At 44.3% G+C, this 27,993-nt stretch overlaps 1 protein-coding gene across 1 annotated transcript; it reads left to right on the top strand.

Moving 5' to 3' along the window:
• Positions 1-477: 477 nt before the first annotated feature.
• On the top strand, positions 478-27,428 carry LOC107303301 (solute carrier family 22 member 13-like). The gene is made up of 10 exons (XM_015832519.2): positions 478-849; positions 6,889-6,992; positions 8,963-9,117; positions 10,050-10,218; positions 12,084-12,204; positions 15,185-15,282; positions 17,018-17,232; positions 19,799-19,907; positions 24,826-25,035; positions 27,338-27,428. The coding sequence occupies exons 1-10, from the start codon at positions 478-480 to the stop codon at positions 27,426-27,428; spliced, it is 1,644 nt and encodes a 547-aa protein (XP_015688005.2).
• The last annotated feature ends 565 nt before the right edge of the window (positions 27,429-27,993 follow it).

The raw sequence follows: 27,993 nt of genomic DNA, 5'->3' as shown, positions 1-27,993 counted from the left end.
CATATTACATCATCAATTATATTATTGCCCCCTCAAAAATCCCATCACCCACTCCTCTGATTTCGACTAAATTCTTCAGACTGTCATCCCTGTGAAAAATAGACCTCCCTCTTCAAAAGATATCTTAATTAAGATTTTTGAAAGTGAGACGACACCTCTCTTCCTCTGAGGCTGTCAATCTTTCCATTTCCCTTCACTCTTTTGATGGCTTCTTATGAGCTTTGCTCTCTTTGGTTGGTAAGCTGCAAAGCTGGCAATTAATTTTTTACACAAAGGGTGGTTGTGAAAGTGTAACATGTCATGTATTAAGGCTATTATTAAGAATACCGTTCCTGCACTTCACTGAGTGTCATGTCAAAGTTTATTCTGTGTTTAACCATTAATTCCAGAGGTGGTTGAATCCCAGAGGGCTATTTGAGTAGACAGATTAGACAGAGGGTAGATAGTAGCAGAGAGAAAGGCAGAGAGAAAACAGCCATGACCGATATTGGAGAAATCATCAAAGCTCTTAATGATTTTGGCCGATTCCAGCATTGGCTGGTACTGATGATCGCTATAATTTCACCCTTCATTGGTTTTCATATGTTCAGCCAATTATTCATGGTCCTTCCAGTGTCTCATCACTGCAACACTAATTGGTTGGACACCGTCCGCTTGAACTTGACCGATGAGGAGAAGCTGAATTTGACCATTCCCCGAAAACCCGACGGGACCTTAGAACAATGTCTCATGTATACTCCTGTGGAAACCAACTTGGAGACCGTCCTGCAGTCTGGATTGAATTCAACAGAGAAGTGCCAAGATGGATGGGTTTATCCTTCCAAGCCAAAACCTTCTCTGGTTACCCAGGTTTGGGAATCTCTTTTTCTTCCTGAATTAAATGTTTAGTTTTTTTGTATAAAACTGGGAGATTTTCCTGCCAGGAGTTAAAAGGCAAAAATAAACGAGGAAAACTAAGCATAATATTTGCAATAGAAGTTGTCTCTGGGCAACTGCCTGCAATTAATAAGGAGATTAACCCCCCCCCCCCCACAAGTAGCCTTTTAAAGACCAGACATGGGGGTCTACTCCAGATTGCTACACGGGATGATTGGTTTTTGTTAGAAGAGACACACCATATCACATTGTAACGATCCATTGCCACAATTTTTAGTTACTTTGAAAGTCCAATGGACATGTTCATGTTAAGGACCCAAAGTTCTGTAGAACTTAGATCTCAGAATGAATTCCATCCAATAAAGGAGAATATTTACAGCTCAGAGTTGAAATGAAGGACCCTTGGTGCTCTCTGCACTTGGTTATTTTCTTGCAGATGTTTCATTACCCAAAGCACTGATGATGTTACCTAGTTTGGTAATGAAACATCTGCAAGAACACCAAGGAACCTTGGCTTCCACCCATGTACTTCATCTGGTTTCACTAGATTCATCAACACTATACTTCTTCTGTCCAGGTTCCTTTCTAATGACCCTTGGAGAAGCCTAAAAAAATGATCTGGCCTGGGTTTTTTAATGTTTTCATTTTCCTCCTGCATAGTTGCATTATATTAAGTTTTGGCCACTTTAAAATGTTTGGACTTCAACTCCCAGAATTCCCTAACCGGCATGCATCCAGAGATTTTAAAGTGATCAAAGCTGAGAACCCACCGCATTATATTTGGGTCTGGTAAACCCTTCAGAGCAGTTAGGATTAGGGGATATATTAGTTTCCTAAACAGATAAAGAAGTTTTAGACTATAAGAAAAAAAAAAATTCAAAATCGGTGTGACAGCAATGCATTTATTTGTTTGGCCAACTCAAGGTTGCAAAAGAGAAAGCTTTTAAACTGCCAAGAATTGTTAATCAGATACATTAAAAAAAAGCCTACTAAGAGATTTGAAAGTTTGCCAGTTAGAGATTTGATAGGAAATGAGAAGAAAGACTGAAAAGATTCATTCGAGTATATTCAGCTACAACACATTCTACAGTTTGACTGCCTACAAAGGATGTTAGGTTTTAGAGCTACTCAATCTGGGTTATTAAAATTCAGATGACCTGTAGATGGCAGCAAAGAGATACCGAAAACATCTAACCCCTTGTTGCTATCTAGTGGTGTCTCCTACAAGCAGTAGTCTATCTGAACATTTGCAACCCAAATCTGGTAGCTTCTGTGAAGAAACAAAATCATGAAATCCAGCATTTAACTGCAATCTGACTCAGAAACTCACAGCTCCCTTGGATGATAGAAAACAAGAAATGCAACCTAAAGTCACATTGGCACTTGGATAGTTACCTAGATAGACCAGGGCTCTCCAAATTTCACAACTTTAAGACTTGTGGCTCAGCATGGCTGGGTGAGGAATTCTGATAGTTGAAGTCTACAAGTCTTAAAGTTGCCAAGCTTGGAGACCCCTGAGATAGACCATAACTTAACGTGACTTCGTGATTGAAGAATCTGATATTCTTCTCGCACATCGGCTTTTTGCTACTTGCCACCACAGTAAGGAATCCTATGCCTGCTGGACTATTGCTTCTCAGGATATCAGGGGAGCTAGTTTGGTGCTGTAATGAAGGTGGTGGACAAGAAACCAGGCGATCGAGAGTTCTAGTCCTCCCTTAGGCACACAAGCCAGCCAGGAGACTTTGGAACAGTCCCTCTCTTCACCTCCACCTGGACTTTTCACTCTAGTTCTCCTCAAATTCAGAATCTACCTAGGATAGGGGTCCCCAAGCTCCGAGCCGCAGCCCACCATCAGGCCTTGAACCATTCAGAACCAGGCTGCGGAAGTGAAGAGCAACCACGTGCACATCCCCAATCATGTGAACAGTGGGCGACAGCACGTGCATGAGCTCCATTTGTGTGAGTGGTGGGTGCACGTGCCCACTGCTCACACAAGTGGACCTATGCACGCTTGCCCGCCCCTTGTGCAAATGGAGCTGTGCGTGTGCTTGCCTGTCACGTGCACAAGACCATCCCTTCCCCCTGCCTACCCACCCCCCGGTCTGCAAAGCCGAAAAAGTTGGGGAACTTTGCCCTAGGAGAGTTTTGGCCAATCCTTCCCTGTCACTCCATGAGCTACTTTGATATTGTGGTTAGGATTAGAAGCTGGATTAGAAGCTTGGAAGCTATGAGTTCTAGTTCTGTCTCAGGCACAAAAGCCGGCTAGGTGTCTTTGGGCTAGTCCAGAGGTAGGACACCTTGGCTCTTTTATGACTCGTGGAATTCCTGAGCCAGCATGGCTCAACTTGGAAACTTCTCCCTTTCCCCTCAGCATGGCTGGCTCAGGAATTCTGGGAGTTGAAGTCCACGAGTCATAAAAGAGCCAAGGTGGCTTACCCCTGGGCTAGTCCCTCTCTCCCTCAGCCCAACCCACCTCATGGGTTTGTGGTTGCATGGAAAATAAAAACAAGATTTGGAATATGTGAAGAAGTGCTTCTAAACACCAGCAATGTCTGCTGCTTACTATTAAATATGAGCAGAAAACCTTTCCACGTGGCACTTTCAAAATGCCTTATTTTTATGTGATGCATAGGGTGTCCTCTATGGCAGAGGTCCCCAACCTTTTGGGCACCAGGGACTGGTTCCGTGGAGAGAGGTTTTTCTGCGGACCAGAGGCTGTGTGGTTTTGTGTGCTGCCTGCATCCCATGGATGGGGCTTTGCTTGTTTGTGTGGACCAGTTGCTGGCATGCTGTGGCCCGGTACTGGTCCATGGACCGGGGATTGGGGACCCCTGCTCTATGGTATAAATCAAATAAATCTGACTTTTTAAAAGATTTATTATCAGATTTTTTTAATGCCTCTCCAGTTCCACTAGCTAAGCAATCTGGATGACCACAGTGTCGCAGGATGGATAGTTGGTTGGATTAGACCAGGGCTTTTCAACCTTTTCACCCATTGTACCACTTTTAGGATATGGCAACATCCGAGTACCATCAGTCGCCTAGCAAGGTGTCAAAAACTTGATGACCCCCCCCAAAAAGGAAAAAAGTGATAAAGTACAGGTAGTCCTCGACTTACAACAGTTCATTTAGTGACTGTTCGAAGTTATAATGGCACTGAAAAAAGTGCCCCACAAGCCACAGCCGAGCAAGACACCTGCCTGCCCACCCAGTGGCGCTCTTCCTCCTGTCCGAGGTTTTCATTGTTGTGAGCATTTCTGTTGAGAATTGGCAGGGGGGATGGGGTGGGGGGGGGTGTTTGGTTTTTATTCCCCCCATCTGCTGGGTGGTTGCAGCAGGTTTTGGTCACTTCACATGACCCTGGGACACTGTGACTGTCATAAATATGAATCAGTTGCCAAGCATCTGAGTGTAAATCACAAGACCCTGGAGATGCTGCAACATTCCAGCTGATCGGCGCTTCTTCTGGGCTCAGCGGAAGCACCAGGATCAGCGCCGAGCTCCAGCTGGAGCCTGGCACTGATCCTGGTGCTTCCACTGAGAACCCGACAGCCCTGCAGCTCCAGCTATCTCTCGCTCAGGCTTGTGCGGTGCTGCCGCCGGTTCAGCTCATTCCCCTCCCCCGCTACCATTTTTCTAGGATGGTCGCGTACCACCTGCCAGGTGCCAATGTACCACAGGTGGTACCCGTAGCACAGGTTGAAAAGCCCTGTCTTATAGGTCCAACAAAAATACAAATGAAAGGATCAAAACTAAGAAGAGATTGGTCAGCCATTTGTCCAGAATGGTATATGGTCTCTTGCTCAAGCAGTAGTTTGGACCAGAAAAACAAAGATGATTAGGGGACTGGAGGCTAAAACATACAAGGAAAGGTTGCTGGAATTGGGTATGTCTAGTTTAATGAAGAGAAGGATGAGGGGGGGGTACATTATAGCAGTGTTCTAATATCTCAGGGGCTGCCACAAAGAATAGGGGGGTCAACCTATTCTCCAAAGTATCTGAAGGCAGGACAAGAAGCAACAGATGTAAACTAATCAAGGAAAGGAGCAACCTGGAACTAAGGGAGAAATTTCCTAACAGTGAGAACGATTAACCAGTGGAACTGCTTGCCACCAGAAATTGTGGATGCTCCAACACTGGAGGATTTTAAGAAGAGATTGAACCACCATCTGTCTGAAATGTTATAGAGTTTTCTGCTTGAGCAGGGGATCGGACTAGAAGACCTCCAAGGTCCCTTCCAATTCTGTTCTTCTATTAAAACTGATGGTAGAAAAAGACCAAAGTGGTCTACTGAGTCTGCCTTTCGAGGCTTTTTTATTTTTTTTTAAGTGTCAGATAGTGGACCTGTGTTTATCCCAAGCATGTTTAAAATCAGTTACTGACAATTGGACCCCCTACCTCCACTGGAAGTTGGTTCCAGGCTTCCGATATTTCTCTGAAGCAAGACTTTCTAACATGGCTTCTGAACTTCCTTCCTGCCAGTTTGAAGTGATGCCCTCATGTTCTTGATTTTTGCTTAATATTGAAAATGCCTTCTAGACCAGACATGTCAAACACAAGGCCCGTGGGCTGGATGCAGCCCGCGAAGTGGTTTCATGTGGCCCACGAAGCCATCCTGGAAACAGTGAGGGAACGGCCCCACTGCCTTGGCCCTGGCCCAGGCCGGCTGGGAGCCAATGTACAATTTTGTGGTGGCCATCTTGGCACTTGCCCCGGTGGACTATGTCTTGGCACTTGCCCCAGTCCCACCCCCTTCTGCCAGAGACCCTCAGATCTGTCCCACTCCTGCCCAGGCCCCCATAGGCACCCTTGACACGAACGATGTGGAACTGGCCATGCCCACCCAGTAGGCTACTCCCACTCCATCCATGCTCACCCAGAAGGCTGCACCCACTCTGGCAACACCCACCCGGGCCCCCCAGGGCAATTGCAATGCTGATGTGGCCCTCAGTGAAATTGAGTTTGACACCCCTGTTCTAGAACCTTATTCAAACCCTTAACACACCAGGTAGTCCTCAAGTTATGATCACAGCTGAGCCCAAAATTTATGTTGCTACGTGAAACATTTGTTATGTGAGTTTTGCCCCATTTTACGGCTTTTTTTGCCATCGTTGTTAAGTAAAATCATTGCACTTGTTAAATTAGTGACCCGGTTGTTAAGTGAATTTGGTTTTCCCATTGACTTTGCTTGTCAGAAGGTGGCAAAAGGGGATCACGTGACCCTGGGACACTGCAACGGTCATAAATATGAGTCAGTTGCCAAGCATCTAATTTTGATCACCTGACCATGGGAATGCTGCCACGGTCGTAAAGGTGAAAAATGGTCATAAGTTACTTTTTTCAGTACCGTTGTAATTTTGAATGGTCACTAAATGAACAGTTGTAAGCTGAGGACTATATGTATTTAAAAGTTTCAATTATGTCCCACACATACACACACACTCCAACACTGGAAGTTTTTAAGAAGAGACTGGACAGCTATCTGTCTGAAATGGTGTAGGGTTTCCTGCCTGAGCAGGGGGTTGGACTAGATGACCTCTAAGGTCCCTTCCAACTTTATTATTATTATTATTATTATTATTATTATTATTATTATTATTATTATTATTATTATTATTATTATTATGGATCATCGCACAGTCAGCCAGATGTTCAGACTGGATACTACTACTACTACTACTACTACTACTACTACTACTACTACTACTACTATTATTATTATTATTATTATTATTATTATTATTATTATTATTATTATTATTATTATTATTATGACTTGGCTTGTCTCTGAACTAGCTCAATCTTACCAATGTCTTTTTTTAAGCCAAGTTTCTAGAACTGGACACAATATTTCAAACAGGGTCTGCCTAAAGTCCTATGTAGCACGATTAGGACCTCCTGTTTCTTGTTGGTGATCCCTCTTGTAATGCATGTACCACGATCGTGGAATAAGTTATCTCCTCTGTCTGGTTCCTTTTCATTAAATATTTTTTCCTTTCCTCCCTTAAGTTCTCCCTGGTGTGTGACAGAAAGGATTTAATTGATATCTCACAGTCCGTCTTCATGTCGGGCCTCCTCGTTGGAGCAATTGTGTTAGGACCGTTGAGCGATTGGTAAGGCGACCAAAATAATGGATGGAAGATAGCAACTTATGGCTGGAAGGAAACTTGGGATGGGGCAGAAGAGGCTGGTTTGGAAGACAAACCAGGGGATCATAGGGGTGGCTTCCAAAAACTAGGCATCCTTTATGACCAGCTAGGCCAAGGGTCTTCAAACTTGGCCCTTTTATGACTGATGGACTTCAACTCCCAGAATTCCTCAGCCAGCATGCGCTGGCTGAGGAATTCTGGGAGTTGAAGTCCATCAGTCATAAAAGGGCCAAGTTTGAAGACCCCTGAACTAGGCAAATCTTTCACACGTCCAGGTGTGGAACTGGAGAAGGGGGGTCTTCAAGAGAGCAAAATGACCTGCTTTAGTCTTTGCTGACATCAAACCAGGAGCAGACATGGAATAGAGTACAGGTAGTCCTCGCCTTATAAGTACAATGGAGCTCCAGATTTCTGTTGCTAAGTGAGACCTTTGTAAGTAAGTATGTTTTGCTCCATTTTACCACTTTCCTTGCCAAAGTTGTTAAGAGAATCACTGCAGCTGTTAGGTTAACTGAGTTTTGCCTCATTTTACAACCTTCCTCGCCACAGTTGTTAAGTAAATCACTGCAGTTGTTAAGTTAATAACACGGTCGTTAAGCGAATCTGGCTTCCCCCATTGACTTTTCTTGTCAGAAGGTCACAAAAGGAGATCACATGACCCTGGGACACTACGACTGTCATAAATACAAGTCAGTTGCCAAGCATCTGAAATTTGATCATATGACCGTGGGGGACATTTCAAAGGTCGAGAATGTAAAAAAATGGCCCTAAATCTACTTTTTAAAGTGCTGTTGTAACTTCGGTCACTAAATGAACTGTTGTAAGTTGAGGACTACCTGTATTCTAAAAAAGGTTAGAGCAGGGTTGTCAAATTGCTGGCCCTCGGGCCGGATGCATCATCCGGAAGCCACGCCCACCCCATTGCCGGCAATGGCAAAATCGGCCCGATACGTTGCGCAACATCACATGATGTCGCGAGTTTGACACCCCTGGGTTAGAGCAAGTTGTTTGGAACTTTTGCCATTCACTAAGCAAATTTTTGGAACTGAGGGTTGATCTGGACTGATGGCTGAGTATTTCTTTTGGGGGTTAAGGTCCATATCTGGATAGACTTCCACCTGCTCGGAAAGCGCTACAAACATTTTTGGTTGTGGTCCTAAGCTTAGATGAAAGAACTCCCTCTGAAAGTAGCTCTCAACTTACAAATACAACTGGGACCCATCACAAGACACATCACAAGACCCTCTCTTGACACACCCACACACGAAGCCTTTATAAGCAGAAGAATACAGACACTGACATCCCCTAAACCAGGGTTAGGCCACCTTGGCTCTTTTATGACTCGTGGACTTCAACTCCCAGCCATGCTGAGGGGAAAGGGAGAGGTTTCCAAGCTGAGCCATGTTGGCTCAGGAATTCTGGGAGTTGAAGTCCACGAGTCATAAAAGAGCCGAGGTTGCCTACCCCTGCGACTCTGATTATGATGTTACCTAGCCTGGTAACAAACCTTTTGGAAACCAACCCATAAACTCGGATAAACCTCCACCCTCATCCTACACCAGAGCTAGAAATATTTGCCGCTATTGCGGAATTTTTGTAGTTAAGCAAAGTGGTCGCTAAGTGAGTTGAGCTTGATTTTATGACCTTTTCGCCATGGTTGTTAAACGAGTCACTGCGGTTAAGTAAAGCGCGTGGCTGTTAACCAAATCCAGCTTTCTCCAGTTAGAAGCTGACTGGGAAGGTTGCAAAAGGTGATCGCTGCATCCGTCGTAAATGTAGGATTTTGATCACGTGACTGTGGGGATGCTGTGATGGCTGCGTGAGGATTGGGTTTTTTAGTCATTTTTTTTCCAGCGCTATTGTAAGTTTGAACATGGTTGTAAATCGAGGTCTACTTGTAATGGCAAACTTAACCAAACATTCTTCTCCTTCAGGTGTGGCCGACGACCCATTGCCTTGTTATCTCTGTTCCTGGAAGGGGTGGCTGGAGTTGCTGTAGCCTTTGCCCCCAGTTTTTACCTCTATTGTGCACTCCGATTTCTGCTAGGAGCAGCTCTTTCCGGGATCTCAATAAGCAGCATAGCTCTTTGTAAGTCCTTAACCTAAACCTGGGATGTGCATTTACTTACGGGTGATTATAAGAACCCTGCTGGCGCAGTGGTTAGAATGCAACACTGCAGGCTGACTCTGCCCATAGCCAGCAGTTCGATCCTGACCGGCTCAAGGTTGACTCAGCCTTCCATCCTTCCGAGGTTGGTAAAACGAAGACCCAGATTGTTGGCGGCCACAGGCTGACATTGTAAACCTCTCAGAGAGGACACTGGATGCAGTATTCCAGTTCTGGTCTTAAAATATAGCCTGATGGGAGAAATAATTTATTACTTTCATCCACAGTAGTTAGAATGCAGTACTGCAGGCTACTTCTGCTGAAGTTATATAAGTCTAACTGCTATCGCTATCTATCTGTCTGTCTGTCTGTCTGCCTGCCTGCCTGCTTCTCTATCTATCTATCTATCTATCTATCTATCTATCTATCTATCTATCTATCTATCTATCTATCTATCTATCTATCTATCTATCTGTCTGTCTGTCTGTCTGTCTGTCTGTCTGTCTGTCTGTCTGTCTGTCTGTCTGTCTGTCTGTCTGTCTGTCTGTCTGTCTGTCTGTCTNTCTCTCTCTCTCTCTCTCTCTCTCTCTCTCTCTCTCTCTCTCTCTCTCTCTCTCTCTCTCTCTCTCTTTATCTATCCATCATCTATCTGAATCTAAATGAGGGCAAAGATTGTTGGGGGGCAACAGGCTGACTGTAAACCCCTCAGAGAGGGCTGTAAAGCACTGTGAAGCGGTATATAAGTCTAAGTGCTAAGTGCTGTTGTCTTTGATGATTAATGCTGATGTTGATGATTTGGTTATTCCGAGTCTTAAACAATTTAGATGAAGAGACCGAAGGGGAACTCATCAGATTTGCATGGGGTGAGATAGCAGGCTGACCTCTGCTTTTTTCCCCCCTCTGATCTTTCACAGGCACTGAATGGGTCGGCATTGCCTATCGTCCACACACCCTGATTGTTAGTCATGTGACTTTTGCTTTGGGACAAATGATCCTGGCTGGCTTAGCTTACGGCCTTCAGGATTGGCGGCACCTTCAGATTGCTGGTTCTGCCCCAATTTTTCTTTTCTTTTTCTACATATGGTAAGTACTGGGTTCAAACCCTGCTGTTAGCTCCTTTTAAGATTTGGTTGGATGTATAAATGGATTTTTAGTATGACACCAAATATCTTCCAAGCTGTGTAACCAAGAAGCATTGTGTAAACATTATACACAGGTAGTCCTTGTGACCACAACTGACCCGAAAATTTCTGTGGCTAAGTGAAACATCGTTGTTAAGTGAGCTTTACCCCATTTTACGACCTTTCTTGCAACAGTGCAGTTGTTAATTATAAAGTTGTTAAGTGAATCTGGCTTTCCCATTGATTTTGCTTGTTAGAAGGGAATCACAAAAAGGGATCACATGACCCCGGGATACTGCAACTGTCATAAGTACAAGTCAGTTGCCAAGCATCTGAATTTTGATCACGTGACCAGGGGGATGCTCCAACAGACTTAAGGGTGAAAAACGGTCATAAGTCACTTTTTTCAGTGCTGTTGTCACTTTGAATGGTCACTAAACGAACTACTGTAAGCCAAGGACTACGATATACAGGTACCTCTTGCTTAATGACTAGTCACTTAACAACTGACAAATTCAAAAAAGTTACTTGCAACACATCTTAAAAGTTATAGTTGATGCACATCCGTCCTGCAATTTCATGATCACATTTCAGGTACCTGGTTCAAATTTACAGCTGTGATTTGCAAAGTTTTTTGCCTTTTTCCAGCCAAAAACAATTAAAAAAAATGCACATTGGATATACTGGATTTGCTTAAAGACTATTTGGTTTGATTAACGACCACGTGATTTTCTTAATGACCGTGGTAACTCACTTTACAATCACTGTAAAAATGATCGTAAAATTGAGTCAGGTAACATGATGACTTGCACAATGATCACAACAACTTACAATCAAAATTCCGGGTCTAATCGTGGTCATTAAGCGAGGACTACCTGCATATACAGTATCTGCCAGAAAAGAAAGAAAGAAAAAGAAAAAAAGAAGAAAAGCAACTCATGAGAGAGAAACAGAAGAACTGTTAATTAAAATTAATTTCATGTAAAAGAACCGTCATTTATTATTTTTGTGCTAGCCCTCATGGATAGGGCAAGGAAAAATGGGGTATCAATCAAAAAAATTGACATGGCAGTGTGGCAAGCCTTGACTTTTTTTTACATGCATTGCATGTGAACACAAGAAAAAGGAGGCTTGACCCCTTGACCCGTCGTGACCCTTTTGACCCTCTATCCAAGGATAGTCCTGGACTCTAGAAAGAGTGCAGAGAAGAGCAACAAAAATGATTAGGGGGCTGGAGGCTAAAACATACAAGGAACTGTTGCTGGAATTGGGTATGTCAAGTTTAATGAAGAGAAGGACGAGGGGGGACATGATAGCAGTGTTCCAATATCTCAGGGGTTGCCATAAAGAAAAGGGAGTCAAGCTATTCTCCAAAGCACCTGAGGGCAAGACAAGAAGCAACGGGTGGAAACTAATCAAGGAGAGAAGCAACCTAGAACTAAGGAGAAACTTCCTGACAGTGAGAACAATTAACCAGTGGAACAACCGGCCTCCAGAAGCGGTGAATGCTCCAACACTGGAAGTTTTTAAGAAGAGACTGGACAGCCATTTGTCCGAAATGGTATCGGGTTTCCTGCCTGAGCAGGGGGTTGGACTAGATGATCTCCAAGGTCCCTTCCAACTTTTTTATTATTATTATTATTATTATTATTATTATTATTATTATTATTATTATTATTATTATTATTATTATTATTATTATTATTATTATTATTATAGTTCTGTCTCAAGTGGTCAGTTTGAGAGATATTTTGTGTCATTTGATAGAGATGCCATCTCTCCAAAATCTGAAATTATTTGCTTGCTTGCCGCACCAATATTTTTCAGGGTCCTTCCTGAGTCCGCTCGGTGGCTTGCAATGAAAGGCAAAGTAGAGGAAGCTAAAAAACTTCTCCAAAAAGCAGCCTCCGTAAACAAGCGAACCATCCCTCCGAAACTGTTAGAGCAGGTAAGTTTTTGTTTCGTTTTGTTTTCTGTTCCTGCAAAGTTATTTTTGCAGAGAGTCCAAATCAAATGTAGTTGGGAGCAACTTGGGAATGAAGAAATTGTCCAATGAGCAGGAGGAGGTTTTTAAGAAAAGACTGGACAACCATTTGCCCTGCTTTAGTCAGGAAGTTGGGCTAGAAAACCTTCCATCTTTCTACCAACCGTGTGACTCTATTTCTATTTATTAAGCCACTCTCAGGCATGCATTGCCTAAGCGCCCTTTGCATTATATTTTATGTATTTATTTATTATTAGCTGTACCCAACCACGCGTTGCTGTGGCTCAGTCTGGTAAAAGCGTGTGTTGCTTTTACGTCCAACAGATGGCGCTGTTTTTCAAAAAAAGCATGTTTTTACCTGTCACAGGTGTGACATCTATATAATATAGGTATATAAAAACACGCGCGTATTCGAATGCAACGTTGTGTCAACATTTCAAAGCAATCGGTAAAGAACTTTCGGAGATTTAAGATTTTGAACAAACAAACATTTACATTTTTATTTATATAGTTTAAGAAATTTTATATGGCCAGCCTACTCACTCACGGTGGCTTACATAAAAGCCCTGTATAAAAATCATCTCCCTGGTGACAACAATCAGATCCACAACTTGATGGACCTGATGGTCAAATCAAGTCTTTGGGGCCTTTCGGAAGGGGGTCAAAGTGGGGGCCGGTCTTATCTCTGCAGGGATGTTGTTCCATAGGGAAGGAGCCACCACGGAGAAGGCCCTTCTTCTTGGTCCCTCTAGTTGGACCTTCTTAAGGTTAGGAGCCCATAACATTCCCTGCCTCCCTGGTCTGGCTGTGGTCCTTCAGTAATTTTTGGCTACAGTTCCTTCTCTTATCTATGAAGCTTCTTAGTCATCCAAGTCATGGTTGTCTCAAGGATACTTTTTTTAAAAAAAGACCATTGGACTATGTTTTTTTCCCCTTGAGGAAAAAGAATTCATTTTGCTTCTCATTTAATTTATTTGTTTTAGAGAATTTATATAGCTGCCTACTTGCTCACAGCGACTCTAGGCAGCCTACAGACAATAAAAACACAATTTAGAAAAAAATAATAAAATAACACATACACACACACACACCGCAGCAACATACACTCATACCAGCCACTCAATGGGCTCCATCCTGCTCCGAGTTCCTCAGAACCACGTCTTTAGGGCCTTACAAAAGAGTGTCAGTGTGTGGGGGGGCAGTTTAATTTCCAGAGTGATGATGTTCAAGAGAGAGGGAGCCACCACGGAGAAGGCCCTTCTTCTGGTCCCACCAGATGCCCCTCCTTAGGGGACAGGGGACCCCCCCAACATTCCTTGCCTCCCCACTCAAGTGGTACAGGTGGGTGTGATCTGCAAGAGACGGTGCCTGAGGTAACCTGGTCCCAAGCCATGAAGGGCTTTAAAGGTGATAACCAGCACTTTGAATAGCACCTGGAAGCAATTTGCCGGAGAAGTGTCACATGCACACACTGAGGTCTGCACATTTTGAACCAACTGGAGCTTCCAGATGCTCTTCAAGGGCAGCCCCATGTAGAGCGGCAGCCAGAACTGAGGAAGCTTCTTGGATGAGAAATGAAATGTCTCCTTCAGAAAATCCATCTGTCAAAACAGATGGTGAACGGCCACCATCTTGACTCCTTCCATCCATGGATGCCTCTGGGTATTTTTGCAGTCCTTCGTGGTGAGCCACTTCTACAGAAAGTCGAGACTTTTGCAGATCAAGATGATATTCTAGTTAGTCTGAGATTATGTCCCAGCCTTATGGGTTCTGGGGTTCTAGACTCAGAGACTAGCATAAAACTATCAACTTCAGGGATAGGCCACCTTGGCTCTTTTATGACTCGTGGACTTCAACTCCCAGAATTCCTGAGCCAGCATGGGGGAACTATGGCCCCCTCATGACTCATGGACTTCAACTCCCAGAATTCCTGAGCCAGCATGGCTCAGCTTGGAAGCTCTCCCTTTCCCCTCAGCATGGCTGGCTCAGGAATTCTGGGAATTGAAGTCCACCAGTCATAAAAGAGCCAAGGTTCCCCACCCCTGCCCTATATCAGGGGTCCTCAACCTTGGCAACTTTATGACTCGTGGACTTCAACTCCCAGAATTCCTGAGCCAGCATGGCTCAGCTTGGAAATCTCTCCCTTTCCCCTCAGCGTGGCTGGCTCAGGAATTCTGGGAGTTGAAGTCCACGAGTCATAAAAGAGCCAAGGTGGCCTACCCCTGATCTAGTTGCTTACATTATCTTTAAGCCTTTTTTTTAAAAAAAAGGATCCGGAATAGATAAATCACATTATCTCCATAATAATGTTATTGTGCGCAAGTGACGTTAGACATAATAATATTTTTTATTTAATGAACATTTGAGAAGAACGGACATTCCCTTCCTGAAATACTGTTAAACAGAGATACAGGTAGTCCTCAACTTACGACCACAATTGAGCCCAAAATTTCTGTTGCTAAGAGACACAGTTGTTAATTGAGTTTTGCCTCATTTTACAACCTTCCTCGCCACAGTTGTTAAGTAAATCACTGCAGTTGTTAAGTTAGTCACACAGTTGTTAAGTGAATCTGGCTTCCCCCATTGACTTTGCTCGGCAGAAGGTCGCAAAGGGGATCACACGACCTCCCCGGGGTGCTGCAGCCCGTCATAAATGTGAACCAGTTGCCAGATGTCTGAATTTTGATCACGTGACTAGGGGGAGACTGCAATGTTCATTAAGTGTGAAAAAGTCACTTTTTTCAGTGCTGTTGCATCTTCAACGGTCACTAAATGAACTATTGTAAATCAAGGACTATCCGTAGTTATGGTTCAACACATCTGGAGAGGTGACTAACCAGAAGCCTGCCTAGAAGGGGAAAACAAGTTCCCAGAATAGTAAAGATGAAAAAGGGACATTCTCCTGCACGCTTTTATTCTTTCATTTTCTCATCTTTTAATAAAGCTAAAACTTGAAAAGAAAGCCAAGTCTTCAACAACATTTTTGGATCTCGTTAGAAATCCCCAATTAGCAAAAGTGACCCTGATAATTTCCCTAATCTGGTAAGTATGTTGTGTCTTTCATAGACAATTCAAATGCTTTGATAAAAGTAACAATTTTCAACTAAAACAAGAGTTCAGAAAGTTCACCTTCCTGGGAAAAAAAATATTAATCTAACCGGGGCTAATCAGGCCCATAGGCGTAATTCTCACTCAATAAACGAATTTAAAGTGGCCTTGGAGAAGATATCAAAGAGTTGTTAAGTTGTTGTTAAGAAGGAGCATGGATAAGAGACTGCAACCGGTGGAAAACAGAAGGCATGTGTGAAAACGGAAGTCAAAATAATCCCACGATTTTGTTTAATGTTAGGTGAAGAAGAGAGAATTTCAGAGAGATTGATATCGTCTCTTTGATGTTGATGAAGTCAAGGAACAGATTGCAAGGATTCCGGAAATGCTACATTATTGTTGTAGGGTGTAATAGCTGAAAACTGAAAAAAATATCCTGGGGTTTAGGGGTGCTCCTCTTTGAGACCCTCTTTAATGCCCCCTACCCTACTTTCCCCAAAGTCAGCTCTCTCTGTAACTTTACCAAATAAGAGAGAAAGGGAGATTTGCTTACCTAGCCTTCTATTCACATAAGCAGTCCTCAACTTACAACCACAATTGAAACTGGAACTTCCATCACTAAGTGAGGCAATTGTTAAAATGAATGACATCTGATTTTATGAACTTTTTGCCACAGTTAAGTTAATTCATTAAATGAATCTGGCTTCCCCTGTTGGCTTTTCTTGTTGAAAGCTGGCTGGGACAGTTGCAGAGAGCAGTGGCCTGATTTCCAGGATGTTGTAACTGTCACACACACACACACACACACACACTTGTAGGTTGCCAAGTGCTTGAATTGCAATCAAGTGACGACAGAAATGCTACAAGAGTCATAAGTGCGAGGAGAAGTCCTATCTCTCTTTTTTTTCAGTGGGGTCATAACTTCCATCAGTTGCTAAATGGATGATCATAAGTCAAGGACTGTGTGCGTAGCTATTTAAGTGCCTCTCCTGCAAGTTTTTCATACATCCCTGTAAAAATAGCATTGATTTGGGGAATAGGAAAAGAAAATGTAGTATTTATCAACTTTATGTTGTGTATTCTCCTTTTAATGGTAACAATTTCTCCTTCCTTCCTTTCTTCCTTCCTTCCTTCCTTCCTTCCTTCCTTCCTTCCTTCCTCCTTTCCTCCCTTCCTCCCTCCCTTCCTCCCTCCCTTCATTACTCCTTCCTTCTTCCTTTTCTTCCTCCCTTTTTTCTCCTTCCTCCCTTCCTTTTTTCTCCCTCTTTTTCCTTCCTCTCTTGTTTCCTTCACCATTACTTTTATTCCTCCGTCTTTCCTTCCCCTCTCATTTCTTCCGCCCTTCCTTTTATTCCTCTCTCTCTTTCTCCCCTCCCTCCCTCCTACATTATTCCTCCTCCTTCCTTTTCTTTCTCCTTCCTTTTTTCTCTTTCCTTCCCTTTTTTCATCCTCCCTCTCTTTCCTTCCCCTCTCATTTCTTCCACCATTCTTTTCTTTTATTCCTCTCTCTTTCTCCCCTTCCTTCCTTCCCTCCCTCCCTCCCTCTCCTTCCCCGTCTCTCCTTCCTTCCTTCCTTCCTTCCTTCCTTCCTTCCTTCCTTCCTTCCTTCCTTCCTTCCTTCCTTCCTTCCTTCCTTCCTTCCTTCCTTCCCCCTCTCCCTCTCCTTTCCCCTCCCTCCTTCCCTCTCCTTCCTTCCTTCCTCTCTCCCTCCCTCCCTCCCTTCTCTTAGGTTTGTCAATAGTTTGGCCTACTATGGATTAAGCCTGAACATTGGCAGCTTCGGCCTGAATATCTACTTGACGCAGGTCATCTTTGGGGCGGTTGAAATCCCGGCCCGAATCCTTTGCGTCTTCCTTATGCAATGCTTGGGAAGGAAGAAGTGCCAGTCGCTGTCTCTCCTCCTGGGGGGGATCTTTTCTCTTCTGATCAGCGCCGTGCCCAAAGGTGGGGTTCTAATTAAGAGCATTCCCACATTTTGCTAAACTGGAATGGTTGTAAACAGATAGTGCTCGGTTTATGATCATGGCATAGGCCAGGGGTAGGCCACCTTGGCTCTTTTATGACTCATGGACTTCAACTCCCAGAATTCCTGAGCCAGCCACGCTGAGGGGAAAAGGAGAGTTTCCAAGCTGAGCCATGCTGGCTCAGGAATTCTGGGAGTTGAAGTCCACGAGTCATAAAGCGGCCTAGACCTAGGCCAGAGGTAGGCCACTTTGGCTCTTTTATGACTGGTGGACTTCAACTCCCAGAATTCCTGAGGCAGCCATGCTGAGGGGAAAGGGAGAGGTTTCCAAGCTGAGCCATGCTGGCTCAGGAATTCTGGGAGTTGAAGTCCACGAGTCATAAAGCGGCCTAGACCTAGGCCAGAGGTAGGCCACCTTGGCTCTTTTATGACTCGTGGACTTCAACTCGCAGAATTCCTGAGCCAGCCATGCTGAGGGGAAAGGGAGAGGTTTCCAAGCTGAGCCATGCTGGCTCAGGAATTCTGGGAGTTGAAGTCCACGAGTCATAAAAGAGCCAAGGTGGCCTACCCCTGGTATAGACCAAAAGCATTTCCTCATCTGAAATACTATTAAACAGAGATATAGGTAGTCCTTGACTTACCACTACAACTGACCCCAAAATTTCTGTCGCTAAGCAAGGCAGTGGTTAAGTGAGTTTTGGCCCATTTTATAACCTTTTTTTGCCACAAGTGTTAAGCAAATCACTGCAGTTGTTAAGTGAATCATGCGGTCATTAAGCAAATCTGGTTCCCCCCAATGCTTGTCTGGGAGAGTTACAAACAATAATCCTCAGATCTTGGGACAGTGAATCTGTCATAAGTACCAGCCAGTTGCCAAGCGTCTGAATTTTGATCATGTGACCATGGGGATGCTGCATTGGTCATAAGTGTGTAAAATGGTCATAAGTCACTTTTTTTTAGTGCTGTTGTAACTTTGAGTAGTTACTAAATGAATGTTTGTAGGTCGAGAACTCCCTGTCAAGCATAAGTGGCTGGGTTTGCACATCCCACTAAGTTTTGAATCAGGATAACTGGGTTTCTATGACAGTTTATTACAGAAGCAAAGCAAAGCACATGTGAACTAGTGCTGGCATTTTGTTAGTTATTACCAATGCTTTTATTAACATGGGAAGTCCTTGACTTATAGCCACAGGATTTCTAAGGAAGGTGGTTATTACATGCCCAATTTTACACTCTTTTTTTGCCACAGTTGTTGTTTAAACAACCTAGAACTAAGGAGAAACTTCCTGACAGTTAGTAACAATTAACCAGTGGAACAACCTGCCTCCAGAAGCGGTGAATGCTCCAGCACTGGAAGTCTTTAAGAAGAGACTGGACAACCTTTTGTCGGAAATGTTATAGGGTTACCTGCCTGAGCAGGGGGTTGGACTAGATGACCTCCAAGGTTTTCTTCTTCTTAATAGTAGTAGTAGTAGTAGTAGTAGTAGTAGTAGTAGTAGTAGTAGTAATAGTAGTAGTAGTAGTAGTAATGATGATGATGATGATGATGATGATGATGATGATGATGATGATGATGATGATAATAAAGTTGGAAGGGACCTTGGAGGTCATCGAGTCCAACCCCCCGCCCAGGCAGGAAACCCCACACCACCTCGGACAAATGGCTATCCAGTCTCTTCTTAAAAACCTCCAGTGTTGGAGCATTCACCGCTTCTGGAGGCAGGTTGTTCCACTGGTTAATTGTTCTCACTGTCAGGAAGTTTCTCCTTAGTTCTAGGTTGCTTCTCTCCTTGATTAGTTTCCATCCATTGCTTCTTGTCCTGCCTTCAGGCGTCTTGGAGAATAGCTTGACTCCCTCTTCTTTGGGGCAGCCCCTGAGATATTGGAAGACTGCTATCATGTCCCCCCTCGTCCTTCTCTCCGTTAAACTAGACATACCCAATTCCAACACCTTTCCTTATATGTTTTAGCCTCCAGTCCCCTAATCATCTTTGTTATTGTTGTTGTTGTTGTTGTTGTTGTTGTTGTTGTTGTTGTTGTTGTTGTTGTTCTTCTTCTTCTTCTTCTTCTTCTTCTTCTTCTTCTTCTTCTCCTCCTCCTCCTTCTTCTCCTTCTCCTTCTCCTTCTCCTCCTCCTCCTCTTCCTCTTCCTCTTCCTCCTCCTCCTCCTCCTCCTTCTCCTTCTGGCTTCCCCCATTGATTTTGCCTGTTGGAAAGCTTGTTGGTGATCACATGACTCCAGGACGCTGCTACCATTGTCAAGGCATGCCAGGCACCCAAATTTTGATCACATGACTATGGGGATGCTACGAGAGCCCTTAGTGCAAGGACCGGTCATGAATAACTTTTTTCAGTGCTCTTTGTAACTCAAATGGTCCCTTTAAAAATTGTAAGTCAAGGAACTCCCTGTATTCATAGTCAATCACTATGAGTGAATATAGAATGAAAGAAGGTGGTTTCAGGGGCCTATGAAATTCAGATCATTTTGTCGTTATTGCCTCTCTTATTTCGGATTTTCTGTCTCTTCATATCTGGTTTTTCTTCCCAGATTTACCTGTGGTAATCACCATGCTGGCTGTCCTTGGAAAGTTTACCATGGCAGGCTCATTTTCAACATCCTATGTATATTCAGCAGAACTGTTCCCGACTGTTATCCGGTGAGGCTATTTAACAACCACAAGCAAAATTTTAAAGTGTTTTAAGTCTAAAACAGGGCTCTTCAAACATGGCCCTTTTATAACTTGTGGACTTCAACTCCCAGAATTCCTCAGCCAGGCACGCTGGCTGAGGTATTCTGGGAGTTGAATTCCACAAGTCATAAAAGGGCCAAGTTTGAAGACCCTTGGTCTAAAAGAATTACAGAGGCGGAAGGGACCTTGGAGGTCTTTTAGTCCAACCCCCTGCTCAGGCAGGAGACCCTATACCATTTCAAACAAATGGTTGTCCAATCTCTTCTTAAATGCCTCCAATGATGGAGCACCCACAACTTCTGGTGGCAAGGAGTTTCACTGATTAATTGCTCCCACTGCCAGGAAATTTCTAGGTTGCTTCTCTCTTTGAAAGGTCTCCATCTGTTACTTCTTGTTTTGGAGAATAGGTTAACCCCCTCTTCTCTGTGACAGCCCTTCAAATATTGGAAGACTGCTATCATGTCACCCCTTAAGCTTTTTCTTTGTTAGACATTCCCAGTTCCCTTAATTATTCATCAAATGGTTTAGCCCAGGAGTAGGCCACCTTGGCTCTTTTATGACTCGCGGACTTCAACTCCCAGAATTCCTGAGCCAGCATGGCTCAGCTTGGAAACTCTCTTCCTTTCCCCTCAGCGTGGCTGGCTCAGGAATTCTGGGAGTTGAAGTCCACGAGTCATAAAAGAGCCAAGGTTGCCTACCTCTGGCTTTAGCCTCTAGTCCCCTAATCATCTTTGTTGCTCTTCTCTGCAGTCTTTCCAAGGTCCCAACATATTTTTTTGAATCATGGTGATCAAAACTGGATGCAATATTCCAAGTGTGGTCTTATCAAAGCATTGTAATGTTGGCACTGTCACATCAGGCGATCTTGAAGCTATCCCTAGTCTACCAAAGAGAAGAAATAGAGGTGACGTGATAACTGTCTTCCAGTACTTGAGAGGCTATCACAGAGAAATGGGGATTGACGTATTCTCCATAGGGCCCAAGAGCAATGAGTTAAAGAAAGGTCCAACTTGGAATCCAGGAGAAATTTCCTGACAGAACATTTAATTAATGGAACAGTTTGCCTCCTGAAATTGTGGGTGCTCCAACATTGGAGGTTTTCAAGAAGAGATTGGACAGCCATTTGCCTGGGATAGTATAAGTTGTCCTGCACTGAGCAAGAGGTTAGACTAGAAGACTTCTGAGGTCCTTTCCAACTCTACGATTCTATGTTCCATAGGTTACGGTCCATGCACTGTGTTTTCCTCTGCCAGAAATAAACTCAGTTCTATGGGGCTTTCTTCGAATGGCCAAAAGAACACAACAGACAACAATTTCTTCACTGTATGCCCATAATGTTGCCTTCATCTCTTGCCCAGATCACTTTAAGATGGTCTTTAATCTTTTAGCAAGAGCAAGAGCACCTAGACTTATATTCCGCTTCACAGTGCTTTACAGCCCTCTCTAAGCGGTTTACAGAGTCAACATGTTGCCCTCAACAATCTTTGCCCTCATTTAGATTTAGATAGAGGATGGATGGATGGATGGATGGATGGATGGACGGACAGACGGACGGACAGACAGATATATAGATAGAAATAGCATTTAGACTTATATATCACTTCATAGTGCTTTACAGCCCTCTCTAAGCGGTTTACAGAGTCAGGCTATTGCCCCCCAACAATCTAGGTCTTCATTTAGATTCAGACAGACAGACAGACAGATTAGGTAGGTAGGTAGGTAGCAATAGCACTTAGACTTATATACCGCTTCACAGTGCTTTACAGCCCTCTCTAAGCGGTTTACAGTCAGCATATTTGTCCCCCACAATCTGGGTCCTCATTTAGATTTATTCAGACAGACAGACAGACAGGCAGGCAGGCGGGCAGGCAGACATAGATAGGTAGGTAGGTAGGTAGGTAGGTAGATAGATAGATAGATAGATAGGTAGGTAGGTAGGTAGGTAGGTAGGTAGGTAGGTAGGTAGATAGATAGATAGATAGATAGATAGATAGATAGATAGATAGATAGATAGATAGATAGATAGATAGATAGATAGATAGATAGATAGATAGATAGCAGTGAGACCTATAACTTCAGCAGAAGTAGCCTGCAGTACTGCAGTCTAACCACTGGGCCACCACAATGGATGAAAGTAATAGATTATTTCTCCCATCAGGCTATATTTTAAGGACAGAACTGGAATACTGCATCCAGTTTTAGTCAACACATTATAGAAAAGATGTTGAGACTTTGGGGAAAAATGCAGAGAAGAGCAACTAGAAAGAGATTAAAGGACTGGAGGCTAAAACATATGAAGAATGGTTGCAGGAATTGGGTATGGCTAGTCTGGAGGAAAAAAAAGACTAGTGGGGACATGATAGCAGTCTTCCAATATCTAAGGGGCTGCCATAAGGAGGAGGGGGTCAAGCTATTCTCCAAAGCACCTGAAGGCAGGAGAAGAAGCAACGGGTGGAAACTAATCAAGGAGAGAAGCAACCTAGAATTATGGAGAAACTTCCTCACAGTGAGGATAATTAATTAGTGGAACAGCTTCCCTTCAGAACTTGTGGGTGCTTCATCACTGGAAGTTTTAAAGAAGACAGCCTCTTGTCTCAAATTGTATAGGGACTCCTGCCTGAGCAGGGGGTTGGACTAGAAGACCTCCAAGGTCCCTTGCAGCTCTATTCTGATTGAAATTGAAAAGTCAGTTTTGCTCAGGCACCAGATGATGTGATTCACTGACCTTGACATTGATGCTATAGTCTGGCCAACTGGCCAGCTGCTACTGATCAGCGATCAGCGTAGGCTGCTCATGGGGAAGAATTTTCTCTAGCCTTGATTAAGGGGGGAGAGGCGAAATAATTGCTCAGGTCTGGGAAAGGCGGAAAGCATGAGAAAGTGTAAATGGTATGCAGGGAATAACCCTGGGAAAGAGATGCGGCCAAGGAAATAAGCAGATAAAAAACAGAGAAGCTTATTTTTCAGAATCTTTAATGAGACCTTAGTAGATCTGTGGCTGCGTTTTCCTATCTGAACTAGCAAGTAACACAATAACACCCTCCCCCCCCATCTCATCTCAACTTTGTTGTTTCTCAAGAGACACATAGGGAAAATTGGGGGAAGACTTTCACATTTCTGCCACAATACCTTACCACAATAAAGTAGTCCTCCTATAATCCCTGAATTGTGTGTTTTGTGACTTGCTAATTGACATACAGGCATCTACCTCCTCCCTCCCCCTTCCCCTGGGCCTGATCCTGCAAAGTTATCCTTCTTTGGACAGACAAATCACTTGACTTTTCCTACTGGGTTTTCTCTCCTCCTTACTCCAGATTAATCAGAAGAGTAGCTGAGCTATGATGACCACTGAAGTGGGGGTGAAGAGAGAGGGGGGCTCTCTCCACTTCAGGGTACAGTCCCCCACCCACCCACCCACCCAACTGGGATTGTCAGCTACTGTTTGAGTTAGCAGCTTCTGAAGGGTTGGGGGAGATAGGAAGAGACAGTAGGGAGGGTCTGCCAAAAACTGTGAATCATTGCACTGCTGTGGAGATTTCCCCAGTGGCTGATTGACAGGTGGTCCTCCACTTACGACCTCAATTGAGCCTGGCATTTATGTTGTTAAGTGAGACATTTGTTGAGTCAGTTTCGCCTCTCATTTTACAAATTTTCTGGCCACGGTTGTTAAGCGAATCCCTGCAGGTGTTAAATTAGTAACACATTTGTCAACTGAATTTGGCTTTCCCCATTGACTTTGCTTGGCAGAAGGACACAAAAGGGGATCACGTGACCCCAGGACACGGCGACCGTCATAAATACGAGCCAATTGCCAAGAATCTGAATTCTGATCACGTGACCATGGGGAGGGGTGCTGCAACGGTTGTGTGAAAAATGGTCATAAGTCACTTTTTTTCCAGTGCCGTTGTATCTTCAGACGGTCACTAAATAAATAGAATGAACTGTTGTAAGTCAAGGGCTATCTGTATATATTTCTTTGTATTCCAGCTTTATTATTTTTACAAATAAATCAAGGCAGAGAAAATGTCCAACACCTCTTAATTTCCCCATATCCTCATCCTCTTAGTTTCCCCACCACAACAGCCCTCTGAAGTGGGTTGGGCTGTGAGAGAGGCCCTGGCCCAATGTCACCCTGCCAGCTTTCTTGAACAGAACAGAACAACAGAGTTGGAAAGGACCTTGAGGTCATCTAGTCCAACCCCCTGCAGGAAACCCTATATCAGTGATGGCAAACCTTTTAGAGACAGTGCCCCAAAACTGGCCCTGCCCCTGTTCCATCCCCTCCCCGGCCCCTGCTCTGCTCCGCTCTGCCTCCCCATCCCCCGCCCCGCCTGCCCACAGGGCCACTCACTGCCTCCAGGGCCCGCCGCAGATTGCCCAGGCAGCCCAGCAGCGCCATGGTGGCCACGCCCTCTGCCCGCACCCCGCAGCATCAACTGTGCACGATGGGGCGTGAGGGCAGAGTCTTGTCTACGCTGCCTGGTTGCCATGTCCTTGGCTGCGCTGCTCCGCGTGGGCCACGCTCAGGGGCGACTCTCCTCCAGGGGGGCTGCTGGAGAGGAGGAGGCCACGGGGGAAGGTGAGGCTGGGGCAAAGGCACGTGTGCCCACAGAGAGGGCTCTGAGTGCCACCTCTGGCACGTGTGCCATAGGTTCGCCACCAGTGCCCTATACCATTTCAGACAAATGGTTGTCCAGTCTCTTCTTAAAAACTGCCGGCAATGGGGAAAAAGTTGCGATACGTCACGTGTTTGACATGCCTGTTCTAGAGGCAGGTAGTTCCACTGGTTAATTGTTATGACTGTCAGGAAATTTCTCCTTAGTTCCACCCAAGTTCTACTTAGTTCTCTAGGTTTCATCTGGCCTCTGTTTTGCTTCCCTATCAGGCAGACCGGACTCGGAGTATGTCAGATGACAGCCCGAGTAGCTGGAATCATCTCCCCACTGGTTGGTCTCCTGGGGAAATATCACACCTCTCTGCCCGTGGTGATCTTTGGAAGTACAGCTGTCCTTGGTGGCCTCTTTTCTCTCCTTCTTCCAGAGACGCTTGGCAAGGAACTCCCCGATTGTATGGATGATCTGACCCACAAACCAAGGCAAGATCCATGGGAAAGTCTGACGTTTGCTTGACACGTTTGGCCTCGCTGGTCCAGGAGAAGCAAACCTGGGCTTAGATCCAGTCAGACGTCAGTTCTCTTAAGGCACTTTGCCCAGTTTTGTAGCCACCAAGGGCATGGGCCACAAAGTGGGACAAGTTAAGGCAAGCCTCAAATGATGTCATTAGTCAAGCCCTTCCTTTGTGCACTGCACTGTGTTGGCAATGTGCAGCGGACTTCCATAGTGATATCTCTGCACATGCTTAAAGAACATAAGCCTCAATTGCTAGCAAAATAAAAACAAACAAACTAGGTAACATCATCAGTGCTAGATCTAGGACTACCCCTGATGATGTTACCTAGCTGGGTAATGAAATGTCTTCAAGAAAACCACCAAGCTCAGAGAGCACCAAGGACGCCATGGTCGTCCTCCTCCTCCTCCTCCTCCTCCTCCTCCTCTTCTCCACAAACCCCACTCCCTTCTAGCACTGATCATGTTACCTAGCTGGGTCATGAAATGTCTTCAAGAAAACCACCAAGCTCAGAGAGCACCAAGGACCCCATGATGGTCGTCGTCGTCGTCGTCGTCGTCGTCGTCGTCGTCGTCGTCATCGTCCTCCTCCTCCTCCTCCTCCTCCTCCTCCTCCTCCTCCTCCTCCTCCTCCTCCTCCTCTCCATAAACCCCACTCCCTTCTAGCACTGATGATTTTACCTAGTTGGGTCATGAAAGGTCTGCAAGAAAACAACCAAGCTCAGAGAGACCCAGGACCCCACAATCCTCCTCCTCCTCCTCCTCTCCATAAACCCCACTCCCTTCTAGCACTGATGATGTTACCTAGCTGGGTCATGAAACATCTGCAAGAAAACCACCAAGCTCATAGACCACCAAGGACCCCTCATTTCAACTCCAAGCTACAAATATTCTTTTTTTTATTAAAAACAAGCCAGCTAACCTAGCCACTTTGTTTTCTATCCATAGTTGTCGATTTCTGGCTGAGAACAGATGATCTGCAATTTGCTGGTTTGTTTATTGCTGGCAAGAAAAAAATGGTTTTTCTTTTCTTTTGTGGCCCTCCTTCTGCTTGGATCTTTATCAGATTTTCTGGGAATCAAATGTTGTCAATTAACTTCACTGTTATGGTGAAGACAAGACTGATAGTAACACTTTGCTTGGAAACCAAGCTGGCTTGGATCTCTTTGATGAGAATGCATCAGGGCTTCCCACTGGTTTAACTGGATTAGGTGATTAAAAAAAAAATCTGGAGAAAGGCAGTTGCTAATCACTTTGCTACTATGACAAGGAAACTACACTGATATCTTAAATAACACATGAATGGAACCAATAAAAGAGAATATTTGAGTTCAGGGTTGAAATGGGGGCTCCTTGGTGTTCTCTGAGCTTGGTTGTTTTCTTGCAGACCTTTCATGACCCAACTAGTAACATCATCAATGCTAGAAGGAGGGAGGAGGAGGAGGAGGAGGATTGTGGTGCCTCTGGTGCTCTCTGAGCTTGGTTGTTTTCTTGCAGACATTTCATGACCCAACTAGGTAACATCATCAGTGCTAGAAGGGGGGAGGAGGAGGAGGAAGAGGATTGTGGTGCCTCTGGTGCTCTCTGAGCTGGGTTGTTTTCTTGCAGACATTTCATGACCCAACTAGGTAACATCATCAGTGCTAGAAGGGGGGAGGAGGAGGTGGAGGAGGAGGAGGAGGATTGTGGGGCCCCTAGTGCTCTCTGAGCTTGGTTGTTTTCTTGCAGACATTTCATGACCCAACTAGGTAACATCATCAGTGCTAGAAGGGGGGAGGAGGAGGAGGAGGAGGATTGTGGTGCCTCTGGTGCTCTCTGAGCTTGGTTGTTTTCTTGCAGACCTTTCATGACCCAACTAGGTAACATCATCAGTGCTAGAAAGGGTTTGCAGAGTGGAGAAGTGGAGAGGAGGAGAAGGAGGTTTGTGGGACTCTAGGTGTTCTTTGAGCTTCATTGTTTTTTTACATTTCATTATATTACCACACTAGGTAACATCATCAATGCTAGAAGGGAGTGGGGTTCATGGAGAGGGGGAGGAGGACTGTGGGGTCCTTGATGCTCAGGATCCCAGGATATATGTGAGTCAGTTGCCAAGCATCTGAATTTTGATCCCATGACCAAGGGGATGTTCCAATGGTTGTAAGTATGAAAAACGGTCATAAGTCACTTTTTACAGTGTCGTAACTTTGAACGGTCACTAAATGAACTGTTGGACTACATATATTATGTATAATGAAATCTGTTTTTAACTTTTCTCACTTTTAGGAAGAGCAAGGAAGCCAGTGACAGCGTGGAAAATGGATGTACAAAACCAAATAAAGACAATTGTATCAGTGAAAGGATAACCACCACACATTTCTAAGTCAATGGGTGGATTGACCCAGCATGTCAAGGATGCAGACTGGAGAAAAATTGGTAGATTTCTCTGTACTGTGAGCAGAGCAGGCAAAATTGGTGTGCTTTGTTTAGAGAGTAAATATCTTTCATCTATTAGGCTACAACATAACACAGTTCATGTGATTTGGCTTAGTGGGATCCATGCCATAAAGTGATGGATAAAGTCAGCCACTCTTGGTTTAGTCAAGAAACCATGGTTTATTATAATGGGTGCACCGGGTCATTGAGTACACCAATTGCTTTCAATGGGACTTATTTTGCTAATGATGGTTAATCTATTCTTACTATAATTGCCAACTCACTGCTTTTGTTTAAGGTATTTTTTAGTTAGAATTGTTAGCTTTTTTTTTTAAAGGAAATCAGTTTAAACACTAGTTTATCATTCATGAGTTAAATCTGTAACAACATGCGAAGCAGAGGAAAAAATAAACAAAGCAGGAGTAAATCTATTCAACTTTGTGCAAACACTGCCAACAATTCTGTTGAATTCAGAAACTCTTTTCTACTTTGGAGATTTAACTCGGTGCTTT

Source organism: Protobothrops mucrosquamatus, unplaced genomic scaffold (assembly GCF_001527695.2).
Source record: "Protobothrops mucrosquamatus isolate PMUCROS unplaced genomic scaffold, P.Mucros_1.0 scaffold5, whole genome shotgun sequence".
NCBI classification, from domain to species: Eukaryota; Metazoa; Chordata; class Lepidosauria; order Squamata; family Viperidae; genus Protobothrops; species Protobothrops mucrosquamatus.
This window is presented reverse-complemented; position numbering and strand designations above follow the sequence as displayed.